Below are 27,224 nucleotides of genomic sequence, written 5' to 3'. Positions count from 1 at the left end.
AACCATTGGTGCCAAGAAGCTTTGGATTCTGTACTCAAGCCATACCATCACACCACGGCACCATGGAAACACGATGATCACTCACTGTAACCGACTCTCGTCCCTACACGTCAGGTAAGATGTTATTCACACGAAATAATCTAATTCAATTTCTTATCGAAAACTGTCGAAGATGCCCCTCGGGTGTGATCGAAGGATCTGTCCCATGAGCTATCATTCAATGCTTTGAAACCTCCATATGACGTCATCAATCTAATGACGCCACTTGCCATGAAACGTACTTATTTTACACGCAATACAGTAGTTTAGTTACGGTTTACAAACTGACATGGTGGATGAATGAGTTGGGCCAATAAAATACCGCCACTGTGTCTTTTCATGAACCTCGGAGTTATGAACTTAATTATTTGAGACTTGATGACACTCAGTCGAGATTCACTATACACGCGTAGCAGCAACTGATTATTTACCAATGTCAAACGCAATTACCTGGTACACACGCCCCCATAAACCCACTGGCAACAGGTGTTGAGTGTACATTCATAGTGATGGTTGTTGCTACTGCAGTCACTTGGAAATGCGTTATATACGCTTACCCCATGCATACATCATGTAAAGCTGAGATCGTAATTGTATGGATATTGGCGTCCGCTCCGTCATCTTGTCATTCTGTGAAAAACAGTGTCATAAGAGAGCCACTTTCATGGTTAATTTAGTGTTATTATTAGCTTCCTCCAAAAAGAATATACATTGATAAATATGTAGATGAATAATAAAATACATTCATATACAAACACGCGCGCACACACACACACATACAGAAAGAAAGAAAGAAAACGCAGAAAGAAAAATGGAAAGAAGTAAATTGCTTCAATCTACATATGTAGATAAGCACAGTTAGAAGAATAGAAAAAAGTTTCATATTAGTGTTAAAAGATGTCTTGTGAATGCACAGAACAAATAATATGGCCGCTAGACGAGCAAATGAGAGACAGGATGTGTGTTTGAAATGAAGTTGACATGTGTATTGTCGTGTCTGGAACTACCACATGTCGCCATTTAAGAAAGCGTGAGTGTAGTTGTAAGCGCCTTTTCGCAATTTTCCAGCGGGGACACCAGAAATGGGCTTCACGTTGTACCCATCGGGGAAGTCGAAACCTGGTCCTCGGTGTGACGAGGAAACGCTTTAACCACTTGGCTAGCTCGCCGCCTTATCATGGGGAGTCAACGAACACCTGTGCCAAACAACATTCAAGTGCAAGAATTTGCAGTTGAAATACTGCGCAATGCCCTATGTGTGTTGAGCAATATGTGTGTTTCAGGCGTGTGTTTAATGCTTGTTATATCAGAGAGGTCGAGTCACGCAGACTACGACGGTCCAGGGCCCAGATTTTCGAAACTCTCTTAGCTCTAAGATAGTCGTAAATGCCATACATTAACATTAACTTACGCCTATCTTAGCGCTAAGAGAGCTTAAAAAACCTAGGCCCTGGTCCGATTTTCCACGTAGGTACAATACATGAAACCCGTTACTCTTGTGCCCATGCTGTAATAAAACGACAATGTTGCTGGAATATTGCTAAAAGAGCCGTAAAACATACTCACTTACTTTACTATCATGTTATGCAACGCCTTCTTTATATTCATGAACCCTCCTTAAGGAAACTATAAACATGAATTTAAGGTGAAAAAAACCCCACACAATGCCTGCTGTGGAAATCAAGATGACTGCCCACATTTGGTTTTAGTTGTTGATTCCGTTCATTAACGGTATACAAATGGGAGGAAAGTGACTAGCGAAGTGAATGATACGTGGTTTAAAACGTTTTTCATGATTATGTTGCCAGTCAGAGAATGTAAGTACATGTAAGCCGTATATTGGATATGGTAACAACATGCTTGGCTGATGCTCATGCTATCAATCACTGTTTTGTGGTGTCCATCGTGATGTTCACTTTGCCACAAAATTTACCATTATGTATTGTTTCAATTAACAATTATGAAAGATCGAGGAATGGGATTAACATGGGAGCGGCTAATTTGTCCTTGACATTTACCCGTTACATCGTCTCCTGGAGACTGTGCTACTTGGCTGGGTAGGACCATACGTCCGACTACAGCGCACCGTGACTCTTGATCAACACAACTTGATCTGTCCACGTCTCTCCGAGTTCATCAGGCATGCGAACGAGATGGGACAGCCCACGCGATCCTGGCGCTAGGAGGCGAGCCATTAAAGATAATACATCTTAATCATGTCTACCCGAGTTCACCATGATTTTATGGGTGGATCGACTGTGCTGTATCGCAGGCCAACGAAGCCCGACAGAACCTCTGGAGATAAAAATAAATGAATTATGTAAATACATATGTATCATATATTTACTCTGCTTTGGGCACAACGAGCCATCAGAATCATCACGTGTACAAATTGTGTCGTCTGCATGCAGACAACCTTCAGAATCATCACGTGTACATATTGTGTCGTCTGCATGTATCACAAGTGATTTTTGTGTCGTTTTAAATTAAAAACAGTATCCCTCACCCTAAATGCAAATATTGAATGTCATAGTATCGGTGCAGTTATAAGCTGTCACCATTACGAGAAATATTACTGAAAATACATTCGGCAAAACACATTCTGCAATCATTAGTAAACGGTGTTCAAAGATAGATGATATAGAGGAGTTACTAATCTCACGACAGCCAGTAAGACAAACGAAACGTTATATTTACATTACCCGAAGTTGTCAGAAATTGGTCTACTGATGTCGATATTAAAGCACTTCTCATAAAAATTAGGCCACAATCTTGATAAGACATGTCAGTGTAACATGCAGAACGGTCACACGTGCCCAGCTGCCATTTCCTTGGACTTACTGTCATGAAAGGTACCATATGTGAATGCGGTCACATTATGTAAGCAACTATATGTCGTAAACACTTCACAGCTGATGGTCCTCCCCTGGATACTGTACTAAACAAGAAGGTGTGTTTTTAACTGTCATGGGTGTCAGGTTTATATATGATTCAATCCAGGTAACAGTAAAATGTGGAAAAAATCAGAAATGAGGACAATGTTTTATGGAACATTTTCGAGGTCGTTCTAACTCTATACCTTATCCGGTGTAGCTAAAGCGGCAAGATTTGTGTCGGATGTTATTTGTGATACCAAGTGACGGTTTACACTGACATGGGGCAAATGCTCGTGCTTTTGTTTGTAGCGGGTTGCATCAGTGGAGCAGGGTCTCGTGGATACTTGGCACCATCCCTTGATGACTTTGATTCATAAATAAATGCTTATGTTAAAGTTGGAATCATGCAACACTTTTTGCATGGTTCTAGAAGTGTATGAGTGATTTTTTAAATTCTCATATACCTATCATGGTGTTACCTAGAAATACAGACATGAAATGAAAACTACACTATTAGGGATATGATGTGGAGTTGCCTTATGCTGTTAATGAATAGTGTTACTTTTAAAAGGCTGTGCTGATGGTGTAGTTTCATGTTATGGTGCTTTTGTTTGTAATCGACAGTGTCCTCTGCAAGGGTACTTCTGTCTGTAATGGATAGTGCCTCTTGCAAGGGTACTTCTGTCTGTAATGGATAGGACCCGTGAAGGTCCCTGGGTAGAATAGGCCTTCAGCAACACATGCTTGCCATTACAGGCGACTTTGCTTGTCGTAAGAGGCGACTAACGGGATCGGGTGGTCAGACTCGCTGACTTGGTTGACACACGTCATCGGTTCACAATTGCGCGGGTTGATGCTCATACTGTTGATCACTGGATTGTCTGGTCCAGACTCGATTATTTACAGACCGCCGCCATTTGGCTGGAATATTGCTGAGGGTGGCGCAAAACTAAATTCACTCTGTCATGGGTAGTTTCTCCTGCAAGGGTACTTCTGTCTGTAATGGATAGTGCCTCCTGCAAGAGTACTTCTGTCTATAATGGATAGTGCCTCCTGCAAGGGTACTTCTGTCTATAATGGATTGTGCCTCCTGCAAGGGTACTTCTGTCTATAATGGATGGTGCCTCCTGCAAGAGTACTTCTGTCTATAATGGATGGTGCCTCCTGCAAGGGTACTTCTGTCTGTAATGGATCGTGCCTCCTGCAAGGGTACTTTTGTCTGTAATGGATCGTGCCTCCTGCAAGAGTACATCTGTCTGTAATGGATGGTGCCTCCTGTAAGGATTCTTCTCTCTATAATGGAATGTGCCTCCTGTATTTCTGTTTCTAATATGTAGAGCATCCTGCAAGAGTACTTCTGTCTGTAATTGATAGTGCTCCCTGCAAGGGTACTTTTGTCTGTAATGGAATGTGCCTCCTGTAAGGGTTCTTCTGTATATAATGGAATGTGCCTCCTGCCATCCCGGTATTTGACTGTGCTATCTGCAACAGAGTGTTTTCCTTGTAAACGAGAGTGATACTTGTATACATAGTGCTTCCTTTCACAGATGTTTTGTTTTGGACATAAGGGTAGGTAATGCAGAGAATTTTGCGATTTTCTTATATGCAAAAGCATATATATTGCGATATGTACTCAAGTATTTTTAAATAACAAAATGCTTGTAATTGAGTTAATACTTGATTTATGAAACAAAAACACAACAAAATAACTAAGCTTGATTAAACCTTTAGTCACCTTTAATCGAGGCAAATTAGAAATGTAAATAATATTTGGCACAAATGAAACAAGGAAATATCTGAAGATTTCCGAGTGCTACGACGTTTTCCGAATGCAAGTCAGCAAGTCAAACTACCGGTTTTCGATTAGCTGAGAGAGAGAGAGGAGAGAGAGGAGAGAGAGAGGAGAGAGAGAGAGAGAGAGAGAGAGAGAGAGAGAAGAGAGAGAGAGAGAGAGGAGAGAGAGAGAGAGAGAGAGAGAGAGAGAGAGAGAGAGAGAGAGAGAGAGAGAGGAGAGAGAGAGGGGGGAGTGGATGGATGGTGCCGACAACGGCCATATTACAGGGGCCCTGAACTGTACCAATGTCATCAGGCTGTTCCAACGTGACGGTGACGGACAGACCGGCACCAGCTACGACAGATCACGATCAGGCAGACCACGTGTGACTGTAACACCCCACAGGAAGATAGACCGCCGTCTGCGAACTCTTCATCTGCGCAACCGCATCATCACGGCAACGGAAACGGCGGAAACGGCTGTATGTCATTAGTCGACGAACCGTGCTGCGACGTCTACGTGCAGCAGGTGTCAGAGCTCGACATCCTCTAACCTGACCGTCTGACCGCGCTCTGACCTGACCGTCTGAGCGTCCTCCTCTGGCAATGACCCAGGAACCTTGTCGTCGTAGGTTACAGAGGGCAAGGACTGTACATTGCTGACTGGAAAAAATTGTCACGAGTGTTTTTTAAAGACGAAAGTCGATTCTCCATGTTCCATAATGCTGGGGGCGAGGATACAGTCTCAAGAGAGAAACAATAGCGTCGAACGTCGTCCAAGAAGTGCGTCCTTTTGTAGGATGCAGTGTCATGGTGTAGGGGGAGGAATTAGCGAGAATCAACAAATTCGGTCGTAATGCATGGAAACCTGAACGCTCCGAGATACAGAGATGGCATTCTCCGACCCGTGGCAATACCTTTTCTTCGCCAACAACAGGGTACACTTCTGCAGCACAACGACGCCCAACACAGCGCGAATGGTCCAGAACCTCTTGAACGCCTAGAATATTCAAGTTCTTCCATGGTCAGCACCGGACTCACCCACAGAGCACTTGTGTGATACCTGAATCACCAGCGAAGACGACCACAACCCTAGCGAACAGACAAGAACTTGCAGACGCTCTCAGAAACGAGTGGAATAGGATTCCGAGTGACGTCATTGGTCGGCTGATGGACATCAATGGAACGGCTAGTCTGGGCGTGTGTTGCTGCTAGATTTGGTCACATTCGTTAATAAAGATGTGACTAGAGACCTGACATGACTGGGACATTCCATGACTGACTCTTCTTGTATATGTGAACTGTGCTATAATTCCCGCCCAACCCCCTCCGTCCATTACATGATACGTGCTTCTTACCTGTGATGAGTTTCTCATGGACACTGTGGCTCTCAAGGACATTGTGGCTTCATTAAATGTACTATAACTTCAAAACATTGCATGTTTTGCTTTGATTTTATCGATCATCAATAAGGGTGTTCACTTTCTTTTGTGCACTAGTTTACTTATGAATACTGAATGAGGCACTAAATTAGACATAATTAGGTCACTGTGAAACAAATTTAGATATGTTCTCAAACGTTGTGTGGAATGCTATCCTTCTGAAACTGGGGAGTCATATGGTTTTCTTTGACATGATGACCGCCTGTATTTGATATGTGCAATGTATTCACTTAGGTCTGGAGTTGCTGAAATTCTTATCAACACAAACAGAAAGTATCTTTGGCATGGTGAGAGCACTACCCGCTGCGCGTGTTGCACTTTATTTAGCCATATTATAGATAACAACAGCTGACTATTACTACGTTCTAGAACTACTTCTTGACCGTTGACCTTGGCCAGTGCAATTTTCAATTTTTCTCATGTTAACAGACCTTTTACATCGATTAGGACTTCATCGAAATCTTAGTGAATGATTAAATGAAACATCGGAAACATTCTTGACATTCTACTCGTGCGTGCACGGCATTAAAGTGTTAGTTTGACTTGGGCAGAACAGATTCTGGTCAGCTATTGCGTGTTTCTACTGAGTATGTCTGTTGTATCTGTTTGTCAATTGAATTTATAGCTTTTGTAGGCTACATACTAGTATATTGTGTCTTAGTAGTGCAACCGTCAACAGTATTTGTCCTATAAAAGACCTTTTGGTCCGTCTGTTGCATTTGTCTGCTCCACATTTCTGCTGAATGTTTAAGCTGCACCTCACTTCTGCATATTTCTGTTGAATCCATCTTGTACATCTCACTATTGCATACGCAAGTTAAAACTTTCATGTACATCTCACAATTGAACATGTGTGTTGAATATTACTGATACGTCTTTTCACTCAGACACGTTTCTTACATATGCGTGTTCTACATGCAAACAGTAAATTTGCGATATGATTGCATACGTCCTTACTCACTATCTCCTTTGAAATGAACATCCAAGCAGGCGATTGTCTATTACTAAGCAACCTGTTAGTGATGTAGTACGGCTTCATCCTTGTTGTTGGGACTGCGGTATACAGGAAGCGATGTATGGTTTTTATCATCAGCTATCAACCCTTATTATGCAATATGTATCAAAGGGATCAGTGTAACCCCATCAAACGTATTTTAGAGCTACAATTATTTCGGCATTGTTGCTTTTCTTCTACAGTATCTACTAACATGTCTTCAAAATATCTATGTCAACGCTGTGCACTTTTCCAGATTTGTCCCGACGACTATACCACCGTTATCGTCTTAACATCTATGTCATGCTGGCGTTGACCTGTGTATAACCTCCACCTAGCTTTGTCTCATGGACACCCCGACCTGATGGTAAACGGGAACATGCCATCATTACTGTCCAGCTCCATCTCTGTCCCATCGAGGTGTCTTTAGTTTCGCAGTCGAGCATATACCACATATCGCACATGAATACCATTATTGTTGCATTCGATGGATTTTTTGTGTTGTGTTTGGCATGTATTTAACGAAAACCACATGGGGGTACATCATGTGATCGGGGTAGCCAATGGCCTTTCAGTCTGAAATCTCTACACTAAAGCAGAGAGCGTGGATTCTTCGTTGGCCAGGTTGTGATGCGCTAGTCCCAGAGTCTGCTGCTCCCTTCCTTTGAATCTCTCTGCTCTCTCTGTCCGTCAGTTCTAGTATATAGCTGAGTATTGGTGCCGATTGTCTGGTGGATACAGACTCTAAAGTTTATCAAAAGTATTGTCACGAAATGTGAAAGAAAAGGTGCCACGATACCTTACGTTATATCCATTTCGAATTTTCTTGAATATATAATCTGAATGTCAGATGCTTAATATTGTGTAGCTGCGCCATCATGGGACCTTGTGTTTGGACTGCATTGGTGGTGTTGGCATCAGTTGTGTCATGTGCCCTACAAGCTGACGGTATGGGCAACTCAAACATCTCTCAAGCCAAGGCGTTTCTGAGGCGTTATGACAAAGCCTACGGCGACGCCATGAACGCTGAAGCACTGGCAGAGTGGAGTTACAACACCGACATCTCCAAAGTCACCATGGCACACCTGGTACGTACCGCTGTGTGAGTGAGTAGGTTAGATTTTCCGCTGCTTTAAACAATATTCCCGCAGTAGGACAGTCGTGGACTGCAGATGTGAGTTTCAGAGTTAACCCTCGTTGGGAATTGAACCCGTTTATTCGAAGTGAACAGCGAACCCTTTCAAATAGATGTGTTGCATAAAAGGAGATAACTGCCCACCAGAACTTAACTGTAATCACTGTAGGTATATATAAATAAATATTACGTTTTGGTTCACTAATTGCAGTTAGACCCTAGCATAAGTTAAGGTTCAACAAACTGCACGTTATTTTATCAGTACATGACATATGCTACCAGACACCTGGGTCCTGTTTCACAAAACGACCTTTGCTTTAGGCTGATCATAACTCCCACGCTTGAACACAGACTTGCCTTGACTTACTTTCTGTAATGATGGGTAGAACTAATAATTATTGTATTCTCTCTTGATATTGTCATGGTGTGTATTGTATATTTAAAGGTTGACTTGCAAGTGGCGCTGGCGAATTTTTCTAAGTCTGCCTTTGAGGAGGCCAATTCATACGCATGGAGAAACTTTGCAGAACCAGATACGTACCGCCAGTTCCAGAAGATAACAAACATTGGGCCTTCTGCATTGAAAGACCCTCAGAAAGTCAAGAAGGTGAGGAATTAATGTACGCATGCTAAATGTTGATGTCTGTAGAGTCAAATCTGACAGAGCATTTGTCAGCAAAAAGCGCCTGTGAACTTGCTTGATTTTACGATTCATTTCGAAACGGATAACTCGCTCTGATATCGAATCTTGCTTCCACCGACAAATTCCTGAAGGATGTCCAACCTTATGTCCACCGACAAAAGGAATTGTTTTACTTTACAGATGAGTGAAGTGACCTCCGAGTTAGAGAGTATCTACAGCACCGCCCAGTATTGCCCCACTTCCGGTAACTGTCTCGATCTAGAGCCAGGTCAGTGTTCATTGTCTTTCAAGACGTTCAACTCCAGGAACGGATCCTGGATTTGAACGTCTATGCACATGAATCATGAAGTCCACAGATTAGGGGGAAATATTCCTCGCGGGTGGGACCCGTGAAGGTTCGGGGTAGAATAGGCCTTCGCCATAAAGGGCGACTATGCTTGTCGTAAGAGACGACTAACGGCATCGGGTGGTCAGGCTCGCTGACACACGTCATCGGTTCCCGATTGCGCAGATCACTGGATTGTCTGGTCAAGGCTCGATTGTTTACACACCGCCGCCATAGAGCTGGAATATTGCTGAGTGTAAAACTAAACTAGCTAACTCACTCACTCACCTCGAGGGTGGGGGTAATGGGGTAGGGGGTGGTTGGAGTCCAGGAGTGAGCCCAGGAAAGTATTTTAAGATCATCTTAAGGAGAAACGTGTAATGGAAATAAACACCTGTCCTGTGGAAGCAAATGATGCAAGGATGATAATATGAATTATAACAGAGTACAAATAACACTTTTATGGATACGAGAGTTTTTTGTGCCTACTGTTATTCCATGACTCACGCGTGTCAACATATTGTTTTATGCTACCATGGCAGGTCTGACACGGGTGATGGCCAACAGCAGGAATAGCACGGAGCTCCTGAACGCCTGGTGGGGATGGAGGTACGCCACGGGGCCCAAGATGAAGGATCTGTATACCCAACTCGTCACACTGAGCAACGAAGGAGTCCAAGATATGGGTAGATATTTCCGGGTAACAGAGATATGTGTGGGCTGGACTCAAAATGTCATACAGTAGAATGTATCAAAAGGCTCTGGTTTAGGCCAGTATAGAGGCTGTTATGGAAGTGTTCATATGAATGAAAAGAAGAAGAAAGTAAGATGTTAGATAACATTTAAACAGCATAGCATAGAGTTTGCCGCAACTATAGAATTTGACATTTCCAGCTGACCAAACAGAACTTTCCTACTACTCCCTCGCTTGTTATAATGTTACATCGCTGCTATTGGGGCAATGGACAGATATGGTGGCTGCAATGTTCGCTATCGATGGGTGAAAATCCATTTCTAGAGTCGTTATCTTGCAGGATGTGTGAAGGATGTGCTATACATCACCTAATCACTCACTGCTACACCGGTAAGGAAGTTTACACCAGGTCCTTCTTAAAGATGTTTTCATTGTATACCTAAGGAGCCATTGAAAGACTTGAAGAGGTCATAGGTTGGAGGGCAACATTTTACACAGCGGGGACTAGTGGGCATTGAACCGATCTAAACGTTAACTTGCAGGTTCATGATTTGCGCTGAGAACTCCACAGTCATGCATCTAATACAGTAACTTCATTTGTAACAATCATCGAATAATAGCTAATGTTTGAAAGATAATTAGAGTTAATCCCCCAGATCTGTTTCAGTCGGGGATATATCGTAAATAAGCATAGAAGTTAGTCGTTCAGTTTGAGATATAAAATTGCGGTTGCTATGTTGCCAAAATCTAGTGCCAGCAATTCGGTAAGGAGATTTCAGAAACAAAACTCATGTAATAAAACAGAAATATAGAACTAACCATATGCCTTCCACACACCCAGCCAGAATCCGACATTCATGTATAAAGTGAGAAAAAACATGCAACCTTATATTCAACTCACTCGTTCTCCGTACCACATGTAAATGTCTGAACCTCTCCAGGTGGTACCGACACAGGCAAGTACTGGCGGTCGTGGTACGAGTCCCCAACTTTCAAGTCGGACCTGGAGGAGCTCCTGGACGAGTTGCAGCCTCTGTACCAGCAGTTGCACGCCTATATCAAGCGACGACTGATAGGGGTGTACGGCAAGGACATCTTTCCGTCCACTGGGCACATTCCAGCTCACCTTCTAGGTGAGAGAAGACTTACACAGGACAACACAAACAAATGTTGCCTTAAACTACAACCTCAACTAACTTAATTCATATTTTGCCTGACGTTCGCAAAATTACTTACACACCGAAGGGGGCGATATATTTGCAAACAGAGCTAAGGGACAGTTAAATATATTAAGTACTAAATAACTTATGACAATTAGTTTTAATTATTTTATTACCTTCGTGTTACAATTAGTTACAATTATTCAGTTATCCTTATGCTACAAATCCTTTTATAATTGTATTATCTTTGTACTCGCTCTCCCCAGGTAACATGTGGGCGCAGCAATGGAATAACATCTATGATATCGTTGTCCCCTTCAAAAACAAGCCCATGGTCGACGTTACTGACAAACTGAAACAAGACGTAAGATGAGATGATATGGCTTTAGACAGGGATCACCATGAGTAAAGATTTCTTTTGATGTAAAACATACATTATGTCTTGTGATGGCATGCGTAGGTGCCTTCTGGTTCACAAACAGCAAATACCGAAGGAGTTTCGTATCTTACACAAATACATAGTGTTACCATATTCTCCGAAACATCAAGATATATTAATAAAGTGAATAGCTCTGAATTTTGGGCATGTATGGAAGGTCAACGTGAATGTTGTGATGTCTGTATTCCCTCTGCCGCCAATCCCCCGTATAGAGACAAAACTTAATCTATTAAGTATTGTTATTTCTATTGTTAGTTAAGATATAATAATTGCCCCGTTTTCCCAGATCTCGCGATATGCTTTGTACACTATTCTGTAAAACCTTTATATCACTTCATCAGTACACCGTCGAGAAGATGTTCGAGACAGCGGAGGGGTTCTACAAGTCACTGGGGCTGGAAGCGATGCCGGACACTTTCTGGAAAAATTCCATGCTGAAGAAGCCCACTGATGGTCGCAAGGTTATCTGCCACGCCTCGGCTTGGGACTTTTATGACGCGAAGGATTACAGGTGTGTGTAGACTGATTACAGGTGTCTGGATGTGCGTGCGTGCGCGTGTATTTGTACATTACATACTGTGGCAGAGGATTGATGGCACGACAATTTTGGCTGGTTTTTTTTATCCAATCCGGTGTCTACGCTAGGAAGTTGAGCCAACCAACCACAACTCACATTGGCTGCATAAATTATCTAACCGATAAATTTTGGTATCAGAATTCACGCAGAGGAACACTGGAAAAGGTAGAAGGAATTCTTGCACGTATATTTTTAAGTTTCAGACCTGACAATTTCTGTATGATTTTATCAAAATCTGAGTCGCACTGCAAACATACCTTCATAGTTGCGACCTCTATCTTTGTTGACACTGGCTAGCTCGGTTCTACCATTGGCTTATCTGATTGGTAAGAATGCAGAGCCTGCTAAGGGAGGTACTAAAATTATCATTGATGCATCCAGGGTACAATGCAGATTTATATTTCCTGGAGATATCGAGGATGCCTGAATGTCGGCACAATCAACACTTTGAAGAGGATACCACAGCTGAATACGTTAAATGAAACATGTTTTTAAACCTTAATATAAGCACACAGAAATGTCGTGTTTTGAGACAGGTTTCGCGTCCGTCCTGGATAAATGGAATGACGCAAAGCCATTGGTTGTAGAAAGGCTTTGAACCGACATCCTGTCATACTCACGTAGCAATGCTCCCAGAGAGCGTATAACCATGTGACGTCAAATGGCAGCTAACCAATCAAAGGAGGTGACTCTAACGCAAAGTAGACACCAAGGTCAACATTATACGAGGGCCTCCGTAAACGGCTGAAACATAAATTCAATGAAGCTGCAAGTCAGCACCCAAACATCCTGTATTTTGCACTGCGCATTCATCAACAGACGTCAATTACTAAACTATCGATAGTCACACATACTACATCGATAGTTTTTCGTTTCTACCATCGATTAATTGCTATCGGAGACTCAACAATTGCAGTCCATCGATAGGTCGATGCATCCTTACAGCCCTGTCTAATTATTAGGAATTTGTTACATTATACACCCTTTAACAGGAGAAAGCATGTAACAGAACCGTTGAAATTTGAGAAATGTCATACAACTGCTTTTCAGAATCAAAATGTGTACGGACATCAACATGGAGGACCTGATCACCATCCACCACGAGATGGGGCATATAGAGTACTTCCTGCTGTACAGACATCAACCTCAGGTGTACAGGGATGGAGCTAACCCAGGTCACTTGTCTATCTATATTGTCACCAGAGACTGTTACATTATGTCCTTCAATAGTTTGTGAAATCTCTGTCCTTCATCACTGGTAACAGTGTGTAAGATCTCAGTCCTTGACAGTGTCTTAACGTTTTTACCATTCTTTAACTGTAATAGTCTGAACCCATTTGTTATATACCCCTGTAAACGTAGGACAGTAATACAGGGATACAATACAGATGACGTGGTCAAATTCCCTATATGCACCCCAGATTCCGCGTAGAAGCCCTGTCGGTTCTATTTCCTCCAAAGCTCAACAAAACATATTAATGCAGGATAAGAGGGTCTGTACTCAATATAGAATGCCCTTGTAGTGCATCTGAAGGGAGCCGAAAAACGAGTTGGAAGAACGAGTTGTTTCTCTGTTCCCATCACATCTTCTCGTCCAGTACAAAACATCCAAATGCACAAGAATGACCTAATATGTATTTGCCACTAGTGACGTCAGACCTTTGTATATTGTTAGACTGTTGTTCTTATTCCGTATGTGTGTGTGTGTGTGTGTGTGTGTGTGTGTGTGTGTGTGTGTGTGTGTGTGTGTGTGTGTGTGTGTGTGTGTGTGATACCCATTGTCTTGGTGACTGTTGTTAGTTCGCTGTATTAATTCCTTTCTATCATTTGGTAACTATGTTATTGCAGGTTTTCACGAGGCTATCGGTGATACCATGGCCCTGTCGGCGACTACCCCCGCCCACCTCCGCAAAATAGGTCTGCTGGAGGCGGGAGAGGACGATAATGGTAAGGTGTTTTACTTATAATGATAGTCATTCATGAGATATGTCTGTACCGTCTTAGTTCTGCAGACTCTAGTCGGCCCGCTGATGTAGCCTTGACGTTAATGCGTTAAGGGTCGTCATTGGCTCTTCTGAAACGACGTAAATCCCGAGTCACCCATTCACTACCATCTTCAATCGTCAGTCAGACAACGAACTGAAAGATTAGCGTGGTGTTAGCTTCACGTCAAACTGGTTCGCACCGATAGGTTTGGATATGATAGTTGGTGCATTTATTTCAGAAACCGACATTAATTTCCTGATGAAAATGGCCTTGGAGAAGATCGCGTTTCTTCCGTTCGGCTATCTGATTGACCAGTGGCGATGGAATGTGTTCAGCGGGGACACGCCCCCAAGTAGATACAACCACGATTGGTGGGATCTCAGGTCGGAGTTCAAGCATTACTGTTTAGTAGAAGATAACATGCGAGTCTCTGAAAATGTTAAAAATATAACGCCGAAAATATGTGTAGTGTCGATAACTACTGAACGGGAGTGTGTGACCTACATACGAATTAGAGGCTTTTAATACATCATTAGCCGAAATTTTATCATGTGATCAGGAAATCCCTCTTTCATCAGCACGTATTTAATGTTTTTCATTTTGCAATAAATGTGTTGAAAAATCAGCATATTTAAATTGGGATACTTTGTAGACACAAAAGATTACTTGCGCGATGTCGTTTTGAAATGCCGTATGACAAAGATTAAAATATATGTACATTCAGACCTGAGCTTTGAAGCAATCGCCCAAATGCACTTTTTTCAGTATATATGTTTTAGATATGGAGCAATACATCAATGTTATCAATCTCAGAGAATTCTTCGTTTCATTATCCCGATTTAGACGTTCTTCACATGATCTTATGATCGAGAAGCATATTCCAACATAGTATAAATTTTGTCCATAAATGTGACTAAAGAGTTCCACTTATAGTTGGTATGACCTGACTATGCTGATTTAAGGACAAATTATCTACCGCAGCATTACCATACATATCACAATACCTGTAAATTTAATTTGTCAATGAACACAAATAATTCAAGTAATATCCGCAAACTTGGTTTGTATATCAACCATGATTTTGTATATAGTAAAACCCCCGTCTCAAGCATTGGGATTGCCATTATTCTTATCTGACTTTGTACTATAGGCCTGTGGTCTCTTCAATACTGGAATGAAAGCGATTTGACACCTTGCACCTTATTACAGATGCAAGTACCAGGGCATCGCTCCTCCTATTCCACGTACCGAGTACGACTTTGATCCAGGGGCCAAGTTCCACGTGTCAAACAATGTGCCATACATAAGGTAAAATAAATGGACTACATGGATGACTGTTCCGTTGAGCCAGTGTGTGTCAAACACTCCTCGAGACACTGCTCGACACTGGATACTAGAATATACTCTCTGTGAACTTTAGTCCAAACTGACGTCCAGCTCATACTACCCTAGTGCCACCTCGATATGATCTGTTAAAGCACAGTCTTCAAAAACGAAGGCTGTCCAATAGGACCTTTTCTGAAATATTTTGTTCTGGTGTCCAGATACTTCGTGAGTTTCGTCATCCAGTTCCAGTTCCACCAGGCGCTGTGCCAGGCAGCCAATCACACGGGCCCGCTACACAGATGCGACATCTACAATTCCAAGGCCGCTGGAACAAAGCTAAGGTAACCGTAGTTGATTTAACATTGAATTAAGAGACGTGTGTGGTATAGTGTCGAAAACATATGTAGGAACAAAAGCCAACCAATTGCTATTTACTAGAATGTCGTTTCTCCCTTCCTCCTGCTCTGCTTTACATTTTTGTCCCTAACGTTTTTCGATTTTCCGTCATTGTTCCAGCTATTAAACTTTTCAATCTGCGTCGTCATGAGACGCAAAAATATAGCATGCTCCCCAATGTTTAGTTTGAAATTACATAATGGTGATTAGCTGATGGTGATTGATTTTCTCGTCTAGTACCGTTTGGGATACCGCTTGGATGGGACAAAGGAACATCCTCTAGGAGATAGGGCTTCAATAAAATTACATCACATTTCAGGCCACTGTCACGCATAAGAATTCACTGACGCAACATTCAGATGACATTAGTGACCACTATGCTAATGAAAATGGTCAGCTGATATTTTTACACTGAGACTGATTATTACTGATAACAAACTCGAAAACGTTTGAAGAATATCCGTTGCTCATCAATGAAACATTCATCGTCAGACCTCGGAGTTTCAAACTTTCGCCATCTCATGTTGTTATATTTGATATCAAATGATAATGAATATGTATTTATCTATGACATTCACAATTGCTTTGCATATATTCATTGCATCTAAGCTCTAAACACTGCGTCCATTAGATGGTTTCTATGTATTTTCTAGTTCTTTATTCAATAAATATCCTTCCTATTCCAGGAATGCTCTAAGCCTTGGATCGTCTAAACCTTGGCCGGATGTCATGACCCTACTGACTGGACAAGACAAGATGAATGTGAGCGCACTGATGGAGTATTTCAAACCGCTCTCTGATTGGCTAAAACTTGAGAATGGCAATGATGACGTCAGTTGGAGCGAACACTGCCCTGTGAATGAAGGCCTGGATGTGGAGGCGTGGCTCAAGACTTACAACGACCACGTGCAGGTCGTGCAGTACGAGGCCGCCCTGGCTGACTGGACATACAACACAAACATCACGGACTACAACCAGGACAGGAGGGTCAGTGAAGACTGTTGTTTCTACACTAGACTTGCTCTGGGACTTCTGGATTTATAATCACCCACGTATCACATGTTTCTCTTAGACACTTGATAAGGGGCTGGAGTCAAATTAAAAAGTCATTGCCCTCGATAATCAACACATAACTAGGTCTTCGAACTATAGCCAAATAACAGACATAAAATATATATCATATTTGCCTAAACTGATCCCAGAGGACTTAGTGCTGAAGGTGCACAGATTTATCAGTTAAAATCAGTGACGACGCCAGGTGTTCACCATAGTTAATCCAAAACGACTTGTCTACCCACTGACATATTCCAGAAACATATGGTAGTCCTGTTTTAGAGTTTTGTCAGAACCATATTCGTGATCTTTGGTTTCATCTGGATGATTAATGCTTAATATCCATTGTCCTAATGTAACATATATCACATTTGGGGATTTCACTTTCTTAGTAAAGTACATATTCTAGTACTTTTTTGTCTGGTTCATCCTCATCCGGAATTCGAACCCGCACCCTCAGAGTCAGGCACTTAATCGCCAGCACACAAAGTCAGCTCAGCCACCTAACCACTCAGCCACCGCGATTTACACAAGAATTGAAGTCGGACAACTGGTAGTCTAGACTGCGTACGTTGTGTACCCCTCTGATAAGTGTAATCATCCGTTACCATTCCTCTCAAGCACATCAAACACAGCCAAACGAGGCGTCTTCCCTCAAGCATTCCCTACGACTGTCCTGATGGCCATGACTGTTACGTATGTTGTTAACGACTTTGGCAGCTACAACAGAACTATAGACTATAGCAGACACTATAGCGTACGGGCACTTGCACTCACTCTATTGGGCCAATGAAAATGCTTGACAGTGCTGAGACTGTAGAGTCATGGTTGTGTTGGGAGGAGCTACCAGCAGTTTCATTTCACCATTTGCTTGTCGGGGTTCCTCTTTGGGATTCTAACTGAGAATATGCCCCCATGAACCCTTATTTGAATGAATGTATGAATGGATGTAGGCGGAGTTCCTTGACTGTGACACCGTACTCCATAGCATGAGATGTTAACGACCAGTTTCTTCGGTTCAGTCTCTATCATTTACTGGCCGTCGCGATAGAAATATATTTTGAATCTTGAACGGTAGCTATTTACTCAATCTCTCATTTTTGTTTTGTCACCCTCTTACCTACTGTTGGTACCTTGACAAACAAACTGAGAGTGTCTCTTGATGTTGCAGGTGGAGGCGGAGCTGAAGAGTTCCCAGTTCACCAAGGAGGCGGCTGGAATCGCCAACACATACAACCTGTCCGGCATACACGACACCGCCATAGCCAGGCAGCTTGAAATGATCAGGGACATCGGAACAGACGCGCTCAAGGACGAGAAGAAGATAAAACAGGTACTCATCTAGCGCATGGAGAAACTATACATGTATTCATATAAAAACGTGTTTGAAATGTCCAAGATGTATTAACGAGTTGGTTACACTGAGAAATTAGATCAACATTTACTTGTAGTAACTCATTTAAGACACATTTGTCCTGCTCCATGCATAAATGGTAGGTGACATGGTGAGTAGGTGGCCGCAGCGGTTGAAATTAACGTTGGTTAAATTAACGTAAGGTCCGAAGCGCATTATTCGACTCATAAAACAATGTTGCAGAACAATGAACTTGAGCCTTCGTTAGGAGGCCGAATGCATTCACATGTAATGGAGGGAAGATATGGATACATCCATAGAGTATTGAAGATAACTGTCCCTGTTGCAGCGTTACATATCGGCATTCTCTGTGTTGCAGCTGAGTGAAGTCCAGGCCAAGATGGAGGGTATATTCAGTACGGGCAAGGTGTGTCTGGACAAGACTCGACCAGATGACTGTCTTGATCTGGAACCAGGTGAGCTGTTTCAAAGGGATGTCTCTCCCATGAGATCATCCAAAGGGTATAGACATTTAGGTATCTTCTGAACATGCTTGGATCTGGTGACGAGTCATTAGGTATCAGTTTTTGTTTCTCAGGAATCGCTCGGAAGTTTGCAAATTCACGTGACTATTACGAGTTGCAAGTCATCTGGAAGCAGTGGCGGGACGTCACAGGCAAGAAGATGAAAACACTGTACACCCAGCTTGTGGATCTCAGCAACGAGGGCGTCCGGGAACTTGGTAACTACTTCAGTAATAGTAACAACCTCATTTCACTACTGGAACATCAGGGTCCAGGTGTTGACAACAACCTCTCTGTTACACTGCCGTCTTACTATAGATGGATTTTGAGGTCCCTCGGAGTCTCAATCGTTTGTTGATTTCATTGGTTATCGTATCACGATGCACAAGTACCCACGATACGTTTTGGAAGTCAATTATTGCCTCTTATTTGGAAAAGGAATAAGTGTTCTTTAAAAATTGGCGCAGCTGAATTCCCGAATCAATGCGTGTTTTCGATCCCTCGTGGAGCAACTAGACTATCGTTCATTGCAGTCTATATAACCACCATTCTCCATCTTTCCGTTATTTCCCAGGATACAATGACACAGGGGAGTACTGGCGGTCGTCGTACGAGACTCCCACCTTCCAACAGGACCTGGAGAAGCTCCTCGATCAGTTGAAGCCGCTGTACCAGGGGTTGCACACATATGTCCGGAGGGAATTGAAGAAGATCTACGGCAAAGACAAGTTCCCAGTCACAGGACACATACCGGCCCACCTACTGGGTACGTCAGGGCGGTCTTAAGGTCAATTCATCACCGAGACCTTGATTGAAGAATTATGATTACACGACGCCATTTAGAAAGTGGTCAAATGCAACATGCTCACCCACCGCGACTTCCACTAGCGGGTTAGGCGGCTGACTTTGTGTGCTGGCGATTAGGTGCCTGACTCTGAGGGTGCGGCTTCGAATCCCGGATGGGACTCAACCAAAAAAGTACTAGAATTTGTACTTTACTGAGAAAGTGAAGCCCAAATATGACATATGTTGCACTTGACTGAAGAATGCGTTATGTGTAGTGTGCTTGTCGGAGTCATGAGGTTTCCTGCGTATATGTACAAACCAGTGGATGAAATAATGGTGTCATGTGCAAACGTATTCAAGTCACATGTTATTGTTTTATTGCATCCACTGGATATCGCTCAGTGGCGTTATTAACTTAACATTGTTGTTGATAAAATATAACACTAGTGTCTACGATTGAATGCTGAAGCATGCAAAATTCAGTTCGTAACAGGCATTCTAGATATATGCTCTAAGAACAGGGTTGTCAGTGGATATATCACTGCAGAATTCTACAGGACCAATAAGACGCCATGTACTAGATCTACATCTCTTATATTTCAGGTAACATCTGGGCCCAGGAGTGGGAGGACCTGTTCGACCTGCTTCAGCCCTTCAAACACAAGCAGAGTGTGGACATCACTCCTACACTCAAGGCCAAGGTGAGGCGAGGATCCTGTAGCAGTTAGTTTCACATTCAAATCAAATTAATTTTCACATTCTCTTCACTTGTAAACTGTTAACCAACGCCAAGATGATATTCTGCCCCGCCCTCCCATGCTTGTAACGACTGACTAGTGAGGTTGAGATAGCTAACTGAAGTTACCGGACATATCCTCCTCAGGTGTGTCTGGCTAGAACTCAGTTTTATGGACACATCATTGATATCCAGAAACACGTACCTTTCAAGTGAACATGTTCTAGTTTCTGTACATTTCTAGTCATTTTGTATATGACGACAATATAAAAATCCTTGCACACCTGGTGCTACGATTGGCTCAGTGACTGTGAGTTCCATTCGTATGTATGCAAGACAACCACGGACGTGGGTTCTGTGACGATTCGGCCTGTTTCCTGGTTTGTCATCAGCATACAACTTGTGTTTCGCCACAGTGAGACACGTACTCGGCTTTCTTTCCCTTCCTCCAGCGTCAGTCTGTGTCGATGCTTTACAACTATAGTACTGTTAAGAACCTAACTCACGACGTCACCTAAAATCACGATAAAATGGTCTCCAATGCAGAACTTCACGACTATGGACATGTTCAGAACTGCGGAGGATTTCTACAAGTCTATCGGCCTGACCCCGATGCCGCAGACGTTCTGGCACAACTCAATGCTGGAGAAGCCGAAGGATGGAAGGGACGTCGTGTGCTACGCCTCGGCCTGGGACATGAGTAACACCAAGGACTTCAGGTACTGTACTGGTTTCCTATACAGAATGTGCATTCTGGTTTTATGTATAGTCTTATGGATTTTGTAGATTTGCTTGGTTTCGGTTTCCAAAGATGAACAATTTCAACTAGTAAGAGAGAGACATGTTGTGTGGAGTTGAAAAGTATGTGTTCTAACAAGGAGTTACAGCGAATGATCACCTTGAAATGATTGCACTAAGTTGTCCCAATAAAGGATATATTCAAACGTTTTGTTATTTCATACTAGTATTTGAGCAATATATATGGATCTCTGACTGAAGAGACCTGTGACCTTACTTGGGTCATTTGCATTCGGGGCACTTGCTAGGATTACTGCACTAAAATGTTTGAGCGTTTAACTAGTGTATTATCTGTACCCTAGAATCAAGATGTGTACAGACATCACCATGGAAGACCTGATCACCATCCACCACGAGATGGGGCACATCGAGTACTACCTCCAGTATAGAGGGCAGCCATGGATCTTCAGAGGGGGAGCCAATCACGGTAAAAACTTTCTGATTTCGTTCTTTAAAGATCACATAGTCTCTCAGGTTATACACATACATAAATCAGGTATTGGGATCATTATAAATGAAACCCCGTCATTTAAAACTACTCACTTCGACATTTAATAACCTTGGTTAATTGTAAACGCAAAATATTGACGTTCTCAGTTTACGTACTCAGAGAAAAAACTGTTAGAATTATCCGCCGAACCAAATTCATTTCGGTATAAAGACCAACTAGCGGTAAAAACAAGTTTTGCATATAATGGCAGGGTTCCACGAGGCTATTGGGGACACAATGGCTTTGTCTGCATCCACACCAAAGCACCTGCGACGAGTTAACCTGTTGGCCCCTGGACCTGAGGACGACGGTGAGTCTGTGATGCATGTAAAGGTGGAGTAGCACCTTCTAGCTTATAATACAGTACCTATGATATATGCACCTACACCCTAAATTTTACGAGGTTATGATTAACCCCAAGCAAATTATGATTGTCAAGCGACTGACTGAATTGGGTGGTTTTGAGACTTTGTAAACTGCATGTTATGGAACCCTGACGCTGCTAGGAACATCAATGACTGGTTTAGTCTTGTCCAGACTGGATTATTTAGTGTCTGTCGTGGTAAATATGGAATATAGATGAGTAGTGTGTTCAAGATCAAATATAACCGAATGTAAGCTAGATACAAAGTGATTTCCTGTAGCTTTGTGTCTGAGGCATCTCTCTGGGTTAAACGATTCAGTGATCAAGCTCCAACTCTGCAAGCTGCCCGCGTGATATTGACTGAGATTTTATGGGCGCTGCTATTATTATAGAAAAACTCAATGTTGCTGATTGATTAATTGTTATTTAACGTCGCACACAGCCATATTCCAGCTATATGCAGGCGGTCTGTAAATTATCGTGTCTGGGCCAGACACTACACAACGTGATCAACAGCATGAGCATCGATCTACCCAGTTGGCATACGATGTCGACATGTATCAACTAAGTCAACGAGTCTGGCTATGCTGAATAGCGAACACGAAACCCACTTCCATTCATCACCTTTATTAGCGGTACAAGTTACATTGCTGACATGCATATATGGTTGGTAGATTATGGACTTTTGGCCACAGGACTTTGATAATGACTACGTGGAGTAAGGTAAAAAGCTGTAACAAATAAGGTGACCATAAGTCCATATAAACAACTAAGTCCATTCAATAATACATGACGTATATATTAAAGCAACGTACCACTAACTTATACAAGCCAGTGTTCCTCTACTTTCATGAACATGTTAATGTGAAAGCACAAGGAGATTTTCAAGTAAATACCAGCAAATCACTCACATTATTATCGTGAACATAGCTTTCAGGAAATATCAAGATAATTTCCATAAATGTTATGAAATTCAGAAAGTAACGGTTTGATTGGCATGAAGTAGGAAAAATACCTGGTATTGTCATTACTATGCTTAGAATATTTCTGTAGCATGAAATGTTCCAAAAATACAAGAAATAACGAATACATACACTTTGGTGATGCACTGTGGTCCTGTATGAGTAGAGAAACGTACTGTTGAGTTCAGCATGATGCTGTCTGACCTCACGGCTATCCCTCTTCAACATAACTGACAAAAACTGTCGCTTATAATGAACATGTGCAGATCGTGCGCAAACCGAAACCAGGTATCTCCACTGATATAACAAACCGGTTACGGTCTTAAGAGAAAAACATATACAGAGTTTACTGTCGCTTGTGACAGCACACTGACCAGCTAATCCCGTTAGCCGCCTCCTAGGACAAGCATGGGTCGTTGGAGATCCCTTCATGGGCATAGTCTATGTATTTATTAATAAGAGCGTGAACTGATCCGACATCGAGGTTAGAGGGGTAAGACAGGAAAATGGCACATTTGTGACTATGCAATATATTGTAAATGACTTGTAGACGGGTTATTGTTTTGCAGAGAGTGACTTAAACTTCCTGATGAAGACTGCCCTTGAGAAGATCGCCTTCCTGCCGTTCGGCTACCTGATTGACCAATGGCGATGGAGTGTGTTCAGCGGGGAGACGCCACCTTCAGAATATAACAAGAAGTGGTGGGACTTAAGGTACATATTGTTGATGTTGAAGAAACACCATACACCTTACATTTGCATGCGTCCAACTTCTGATCAAGTAATGTGTTTTATCATCACGTGATTACTGATACCCTTACAGATGCAAATACCAGGGGATATCTCCACCCGTAGCCCGCTCGGAGGACGACTTTGACCCCGGAGCCAAGTACCATGTTGCTGCAAATGTACCATACATAAGGTACAGTCATGTATCATGCATAAGATACAGTCAAGTATCATATGTCAGGTACTGCCATGTATCATACAGAAATGTCTCATACAATGAGTATAGCAATGTACGTCAGGTAGAAAGATTATATTTATTCATACAAAAGGTATACACATGTACCGTACAGCATTCAAAAGGTATACACATGTACCGTACAGCATACAAAAGGTATACACATGTACCGTACAACATTTACTGAAATATTTTGCTCTGTTGCTCAGATACTTCGTGAGTTTCGTCATCCAGTTCCAGTTCCACAAGGCGCTGTGCACGGCAGCCAAACAGACGGGCCCGCTACACAGATGTGACATCTACCAGTCTAAAGACGCAGGGGACAAACTCAGGTTCAGACACAATCTAACATATGCGTGCGTGTGTATGTGTGTGTGTGTGTGTGTGTGTGTGTGTGTGTGTGTGTGTGAGAGAGAGAGAGAGAGAGAGAGAGTGTGTGTGTTTGACATTGCTTACAAGTTTACAAAAGTTGTACTTATCAGATCCATTCTGTCAGTGGGTTCTCTTAATCAATGTTGTAATTATTAGAACCATGCTATCAGTGGGTTCTTCCAGTCACCGTTGTAATTATCAGACCCATGCTATCAATGGGTTCTTCCAGTCACCGTTGTAATTATCAGACCCATGCTATCAATGGGTTCTTCCAGTCACTGTTGTAATTATCAGACCCATGCTATCAATGGGTTCTTCCAGTCACTGTTGTAATTATCAGACCCATGCTATCAATGGGTTCTTCCAGTCACTGTTGTAATTATCAGACCCATGCTATCAATGGGTTCTTCCAGTCACTGTTGTAATTATCAGACCCATGCTATCAATGGGTTCTTCCAGTCACTGTTGTAATTATCAGACCCATGCTATCAATGGGTTCTTCCAGTCACTGTTGTAATTATCAGACCCATGCTATCAGTGGGTTCTTCCAGTCACTGTTGTAATTATCAGAACCATGGTATCAATGGGTTCTTCCAGTCACTGTTGTATTTATCAGATCCATGCTGTCAATGGGCTCTTCCAAGCCCTGGCAAGAAGCAATGGAGGTGATGACGGGGCAGCGGAAGATGGACGCTAGTGCCCTCATGGAGTACTTCCAGCCTCTCACAACCTGGTTAGAAGAACAGAACGCCCTGTCGGCGACTGCAGACGACCCGGGCTGGACGGAGATATGTCCAGATCCTTCCGGCAAGATCACAGATGAGGAGTCCGCCAGACAGTTGATGCAAGAGTACGACAAGAAAGCTATGGAGGTGCTCTATAGGAGCGCAGAGGCCAGCTGGACATACAACACAAACATCACTGATTACAACAGCCAGCTAGTGGTACGGTGCACACATCACTTAATTATAGAGTCAGTTCTAGATAGGACAGCACTGACGACAGCAACCAGTTAGTGGTGCGGAACACACATCAAGTATTTATCTGTATTTATTCGTTGCTATGTATGTACATCTCTGTCAGTTCCTGTGTGTGTACATCTCTGTCAGTTCCTACTGAATGTACATCTCTGTCAGTTCCGACTGCATATCTCTAAGTTTGGATTGTATGTACAATTCGAACCGTTTGTACATCTTTTAGTTCCGATTATTTGAACCGTTATTATCTTCAATTACTCATGCTTGTCGTAAAAGGCGATTAAAGGTGTCTGGTGGACAGACTCGCAAACTGTTTTCATGCATGACATCACATTTCGATGGGATGATGTCTGTCTCTGGATTGCCTGGTTCGAACTTCCTTTTTACACACTATCGTCATACAGCTGGAGCACTGGCAGGGAGTGCCATACAGCTGGAAAGAAAACACCAACAAACTGTATTCCCTATCAGTTCTAATTGTTTGTGCCATGCTGTGCCCAGCAATGTGTGTTTGACTGCAGGTGAACGAGAGCCTGAAGGAGACAGAGTTCTCCCAGAAGATGACGAGGAAGGTGAACATGTACGACTGGGAACACTTCCAGGACGAGGTGCTGAGAAGAGAGTTCAACCTCAGTTCTGTGAGCGGCCCCAGCGCACTGTCCGACCCAGAGAAGATCAAGAGGGTTAGTGCGCTCCCACTCGTAAAGCGAGTAGTTTTAACTCTTTACCAAACATAAATATCCCAATAACCAATGTTCGCAAAACCCTTTTCTTAAACCTACAACTACGGCAGTATCGGTTCTAAGTTAACTATAAAACGCCTTAATACTTCCACTGGGTAGTCATTCTCAGTCATGCAGGTTTCGTGTGGTCGTGCTACGGTTGCATACATCGTTGCTCATACTTTCATCCTCTGGTTTGCTTGCCCAGACGTGAGAAACTTGAGTGTGGTTGGCTGTTTCGTTCACTAGTTTCACCCATTACTTCAGTTAATCACATGCCAAGGGGTAACTGGTCTTTGTTTAAGCTGAGCGAGGTCGAGGCTCAAATGGAGGGATTGTACAGCAAGGCACAGGTGAAGGTCAAGGGCGTGATGTCACACCTAGAGCCGGGTATGTTCACTCACTCTGGGCTATCCGTGGAGAGTAGAGAGTACATGTTAAGCCCTACAAAAGATAAGTTGTGATTCCAGGCTGTTTGTCATATTGTCCCTCAAAAGAGGACATTCACAAGCACAGTATTGTGGAACATTCATCGTTATACAGCACAGCAGATCTGGGGCATTTGACCCTATCATGTTCATCCTTAAAGAACATTCGAAACGAAACATACCAAATATATATTTAATCTGACATTCTCTACAACAATATACACTCAGTATAGCAACCATAAACTATCAAAATTTAAAATTTGTTATTTTAAACTACAAGTATGCCTTCTAGAGCAGAAACGGATTGAAGTGAAAAGTGAAAGTGAAATTATACGGTTCACTTCATATATGGGCTGATGACCTTTCATACAATAAAGTGTGAATTTGAATTTCAACACACGATGCTAAAATTGGTATTTACACATTCTAAGGTTATGGCACACATACGTTCACTGACAAGTTAAGTCCAGGCGCTCTTGGATATTAATACTATTGGGACACATTACAAGTCTTTTAAAGATCCATAGCACTACATCAACGGAACTTCACTCACGTACAGAAATTTGTGAAACCAAGATTGTATAACCGTTTCTGTACGTCAGAAATTACCCAGTTATTTGCCACGTCGCGAGATTACGACCTCCTGAGTGACGTGTGGAAGGGGTGGAGAGATGCGACGGGGCCGAAGATCAAGCCTCTCTACGAAGAGTTCGTCCAACTGAGCAACGAGGGAGTCCAGGCTGACGGTAACTCTCTATGTGTCTAAAACGTAACATGATACGATTAAAGATTGCAACTCATAGTATTCCTAATTATGTTATAATACAGCGTTATTTTAACACGAAATATACTGGACAAAATAATTTAGGGATATTTGTATTTTTATGAT

At 42.5% G+C, this 27,224-nt stretch overlaps 1 protein-coding gene across 1 annotated transcript in view; it reads left to right on the top strand.

Annotated features, from left to right (window-relative positions):
- LOC137297592 (uncharacterized) overlaps positions 1–27,224 on the top strand; it is a 51,345-nt gene continuing 24,121 nt past the window's right edge. The window contains exons 1-29 of the mRNA XM_067829441.1: positions 1–114; positions 7,993–8,212; positions 8,705–8,866; positions 9,083–9,170; positions 9,770–9,913; positions 10,863–11,054; positions 11,348–11,445; positions 11,862–12,031; positions 13,148–13,272; positions 13,946–14,044; positions 14,322–14,466; positions 15,293–15,391; positions 15,628–15,750; positions 16,492–16,792; positions 18,030–18,191; positions 18,592–18,688; positions 18,811–18,954; positions 19,311–19,502; positions 20,126–20,223; positions 20,805–20,977; positions 21,359–21,483; positions 21,758–21,856; positions 23,442–23,586; positions 23,696–23,794; positions 24,046–24,168; positions 24,825–25,152; positions 25,707–25,868; positions 26,213–26,297; positions 26,938–27,081. Coding sequence (XP_067685542.1) covers positions 74–114; positions 7,993–8,212; positions 8,705–8,866; positions 9,083–9,170; positions 9,770–9,913; positions 10,863–11,054; positions 11,348–11,445; positions 11,862–12,031; positions 13,148–13,272; positions 13,946–14,044; positions 14,322–14,466; positions 15,293–15,391; positions 15,628–15,750; positions 16,492–16,792; positions 18,030–18,191; positions 18,592–18,688; positions 18,811–18,954; positions 19,311–19,502; positions 20,126–20,223; positions 20,805–20,977; positions 21,359–21,483; positions 21,758–21,856; positions 23,442–23,586; positions 23,696–23,794; positions 24,046–24,168; positions 24,825–25,152; positions 25,707–25,868; positions 26,213–26,297; positions 26,938–27,081 — 4,183 coding nt within the window. The 5' untranslated portion in view covers positions 1–73. The remainder of the gene's footprint in view (positions 115–7,992; positions 8,213–8,704; positions 8,867–9,082; positions 9,171–9,769; positions 9,914–10,862; positions 11,055–11,347; positions 11,446–11,861; positions 12,032–13,147; positions 13,273–13,945; positions 14,045–14,321; positions 14,467–15,292; positions 15,392–15,627; positions 15,751–16,491; positions 16,793–18,029; positions 18,192–18,591; positions 18,689–18,810; positions 18,955–19,310; positions 19,503–20,125; positions 20,224–20,804; positions 20,978–21,358; positions 21,484–21,757; positions 21,857–23,441; positions 23,587–23,695; positions 23,795–24,045; positions 24,169–24,824; positions 25,153–25,706; positions 25,869–26,212; positions 26,298–26,937; positions 27,082–27,224) is intronic.

Source organism: Haliotis asinina, chromosome 10, assembly GCF_037392515.1.
Source record: "Haliotis asinina isolate JCU_RB_2024 chromosome 10, JCU_Hal_asi_v2, whole genome shotgun sequence".
NCBI lineage: Eukaryota > Metazoa > Mollusca > Gastropoda > Lepetellida > Haliotidae > Haliotis > Haliotis asinina.
The sequence above is the reverse complement of the archived record's forward strand: the minus strand, read 5'-3'. Positions and strand labels throughout refer to the sequence as shown.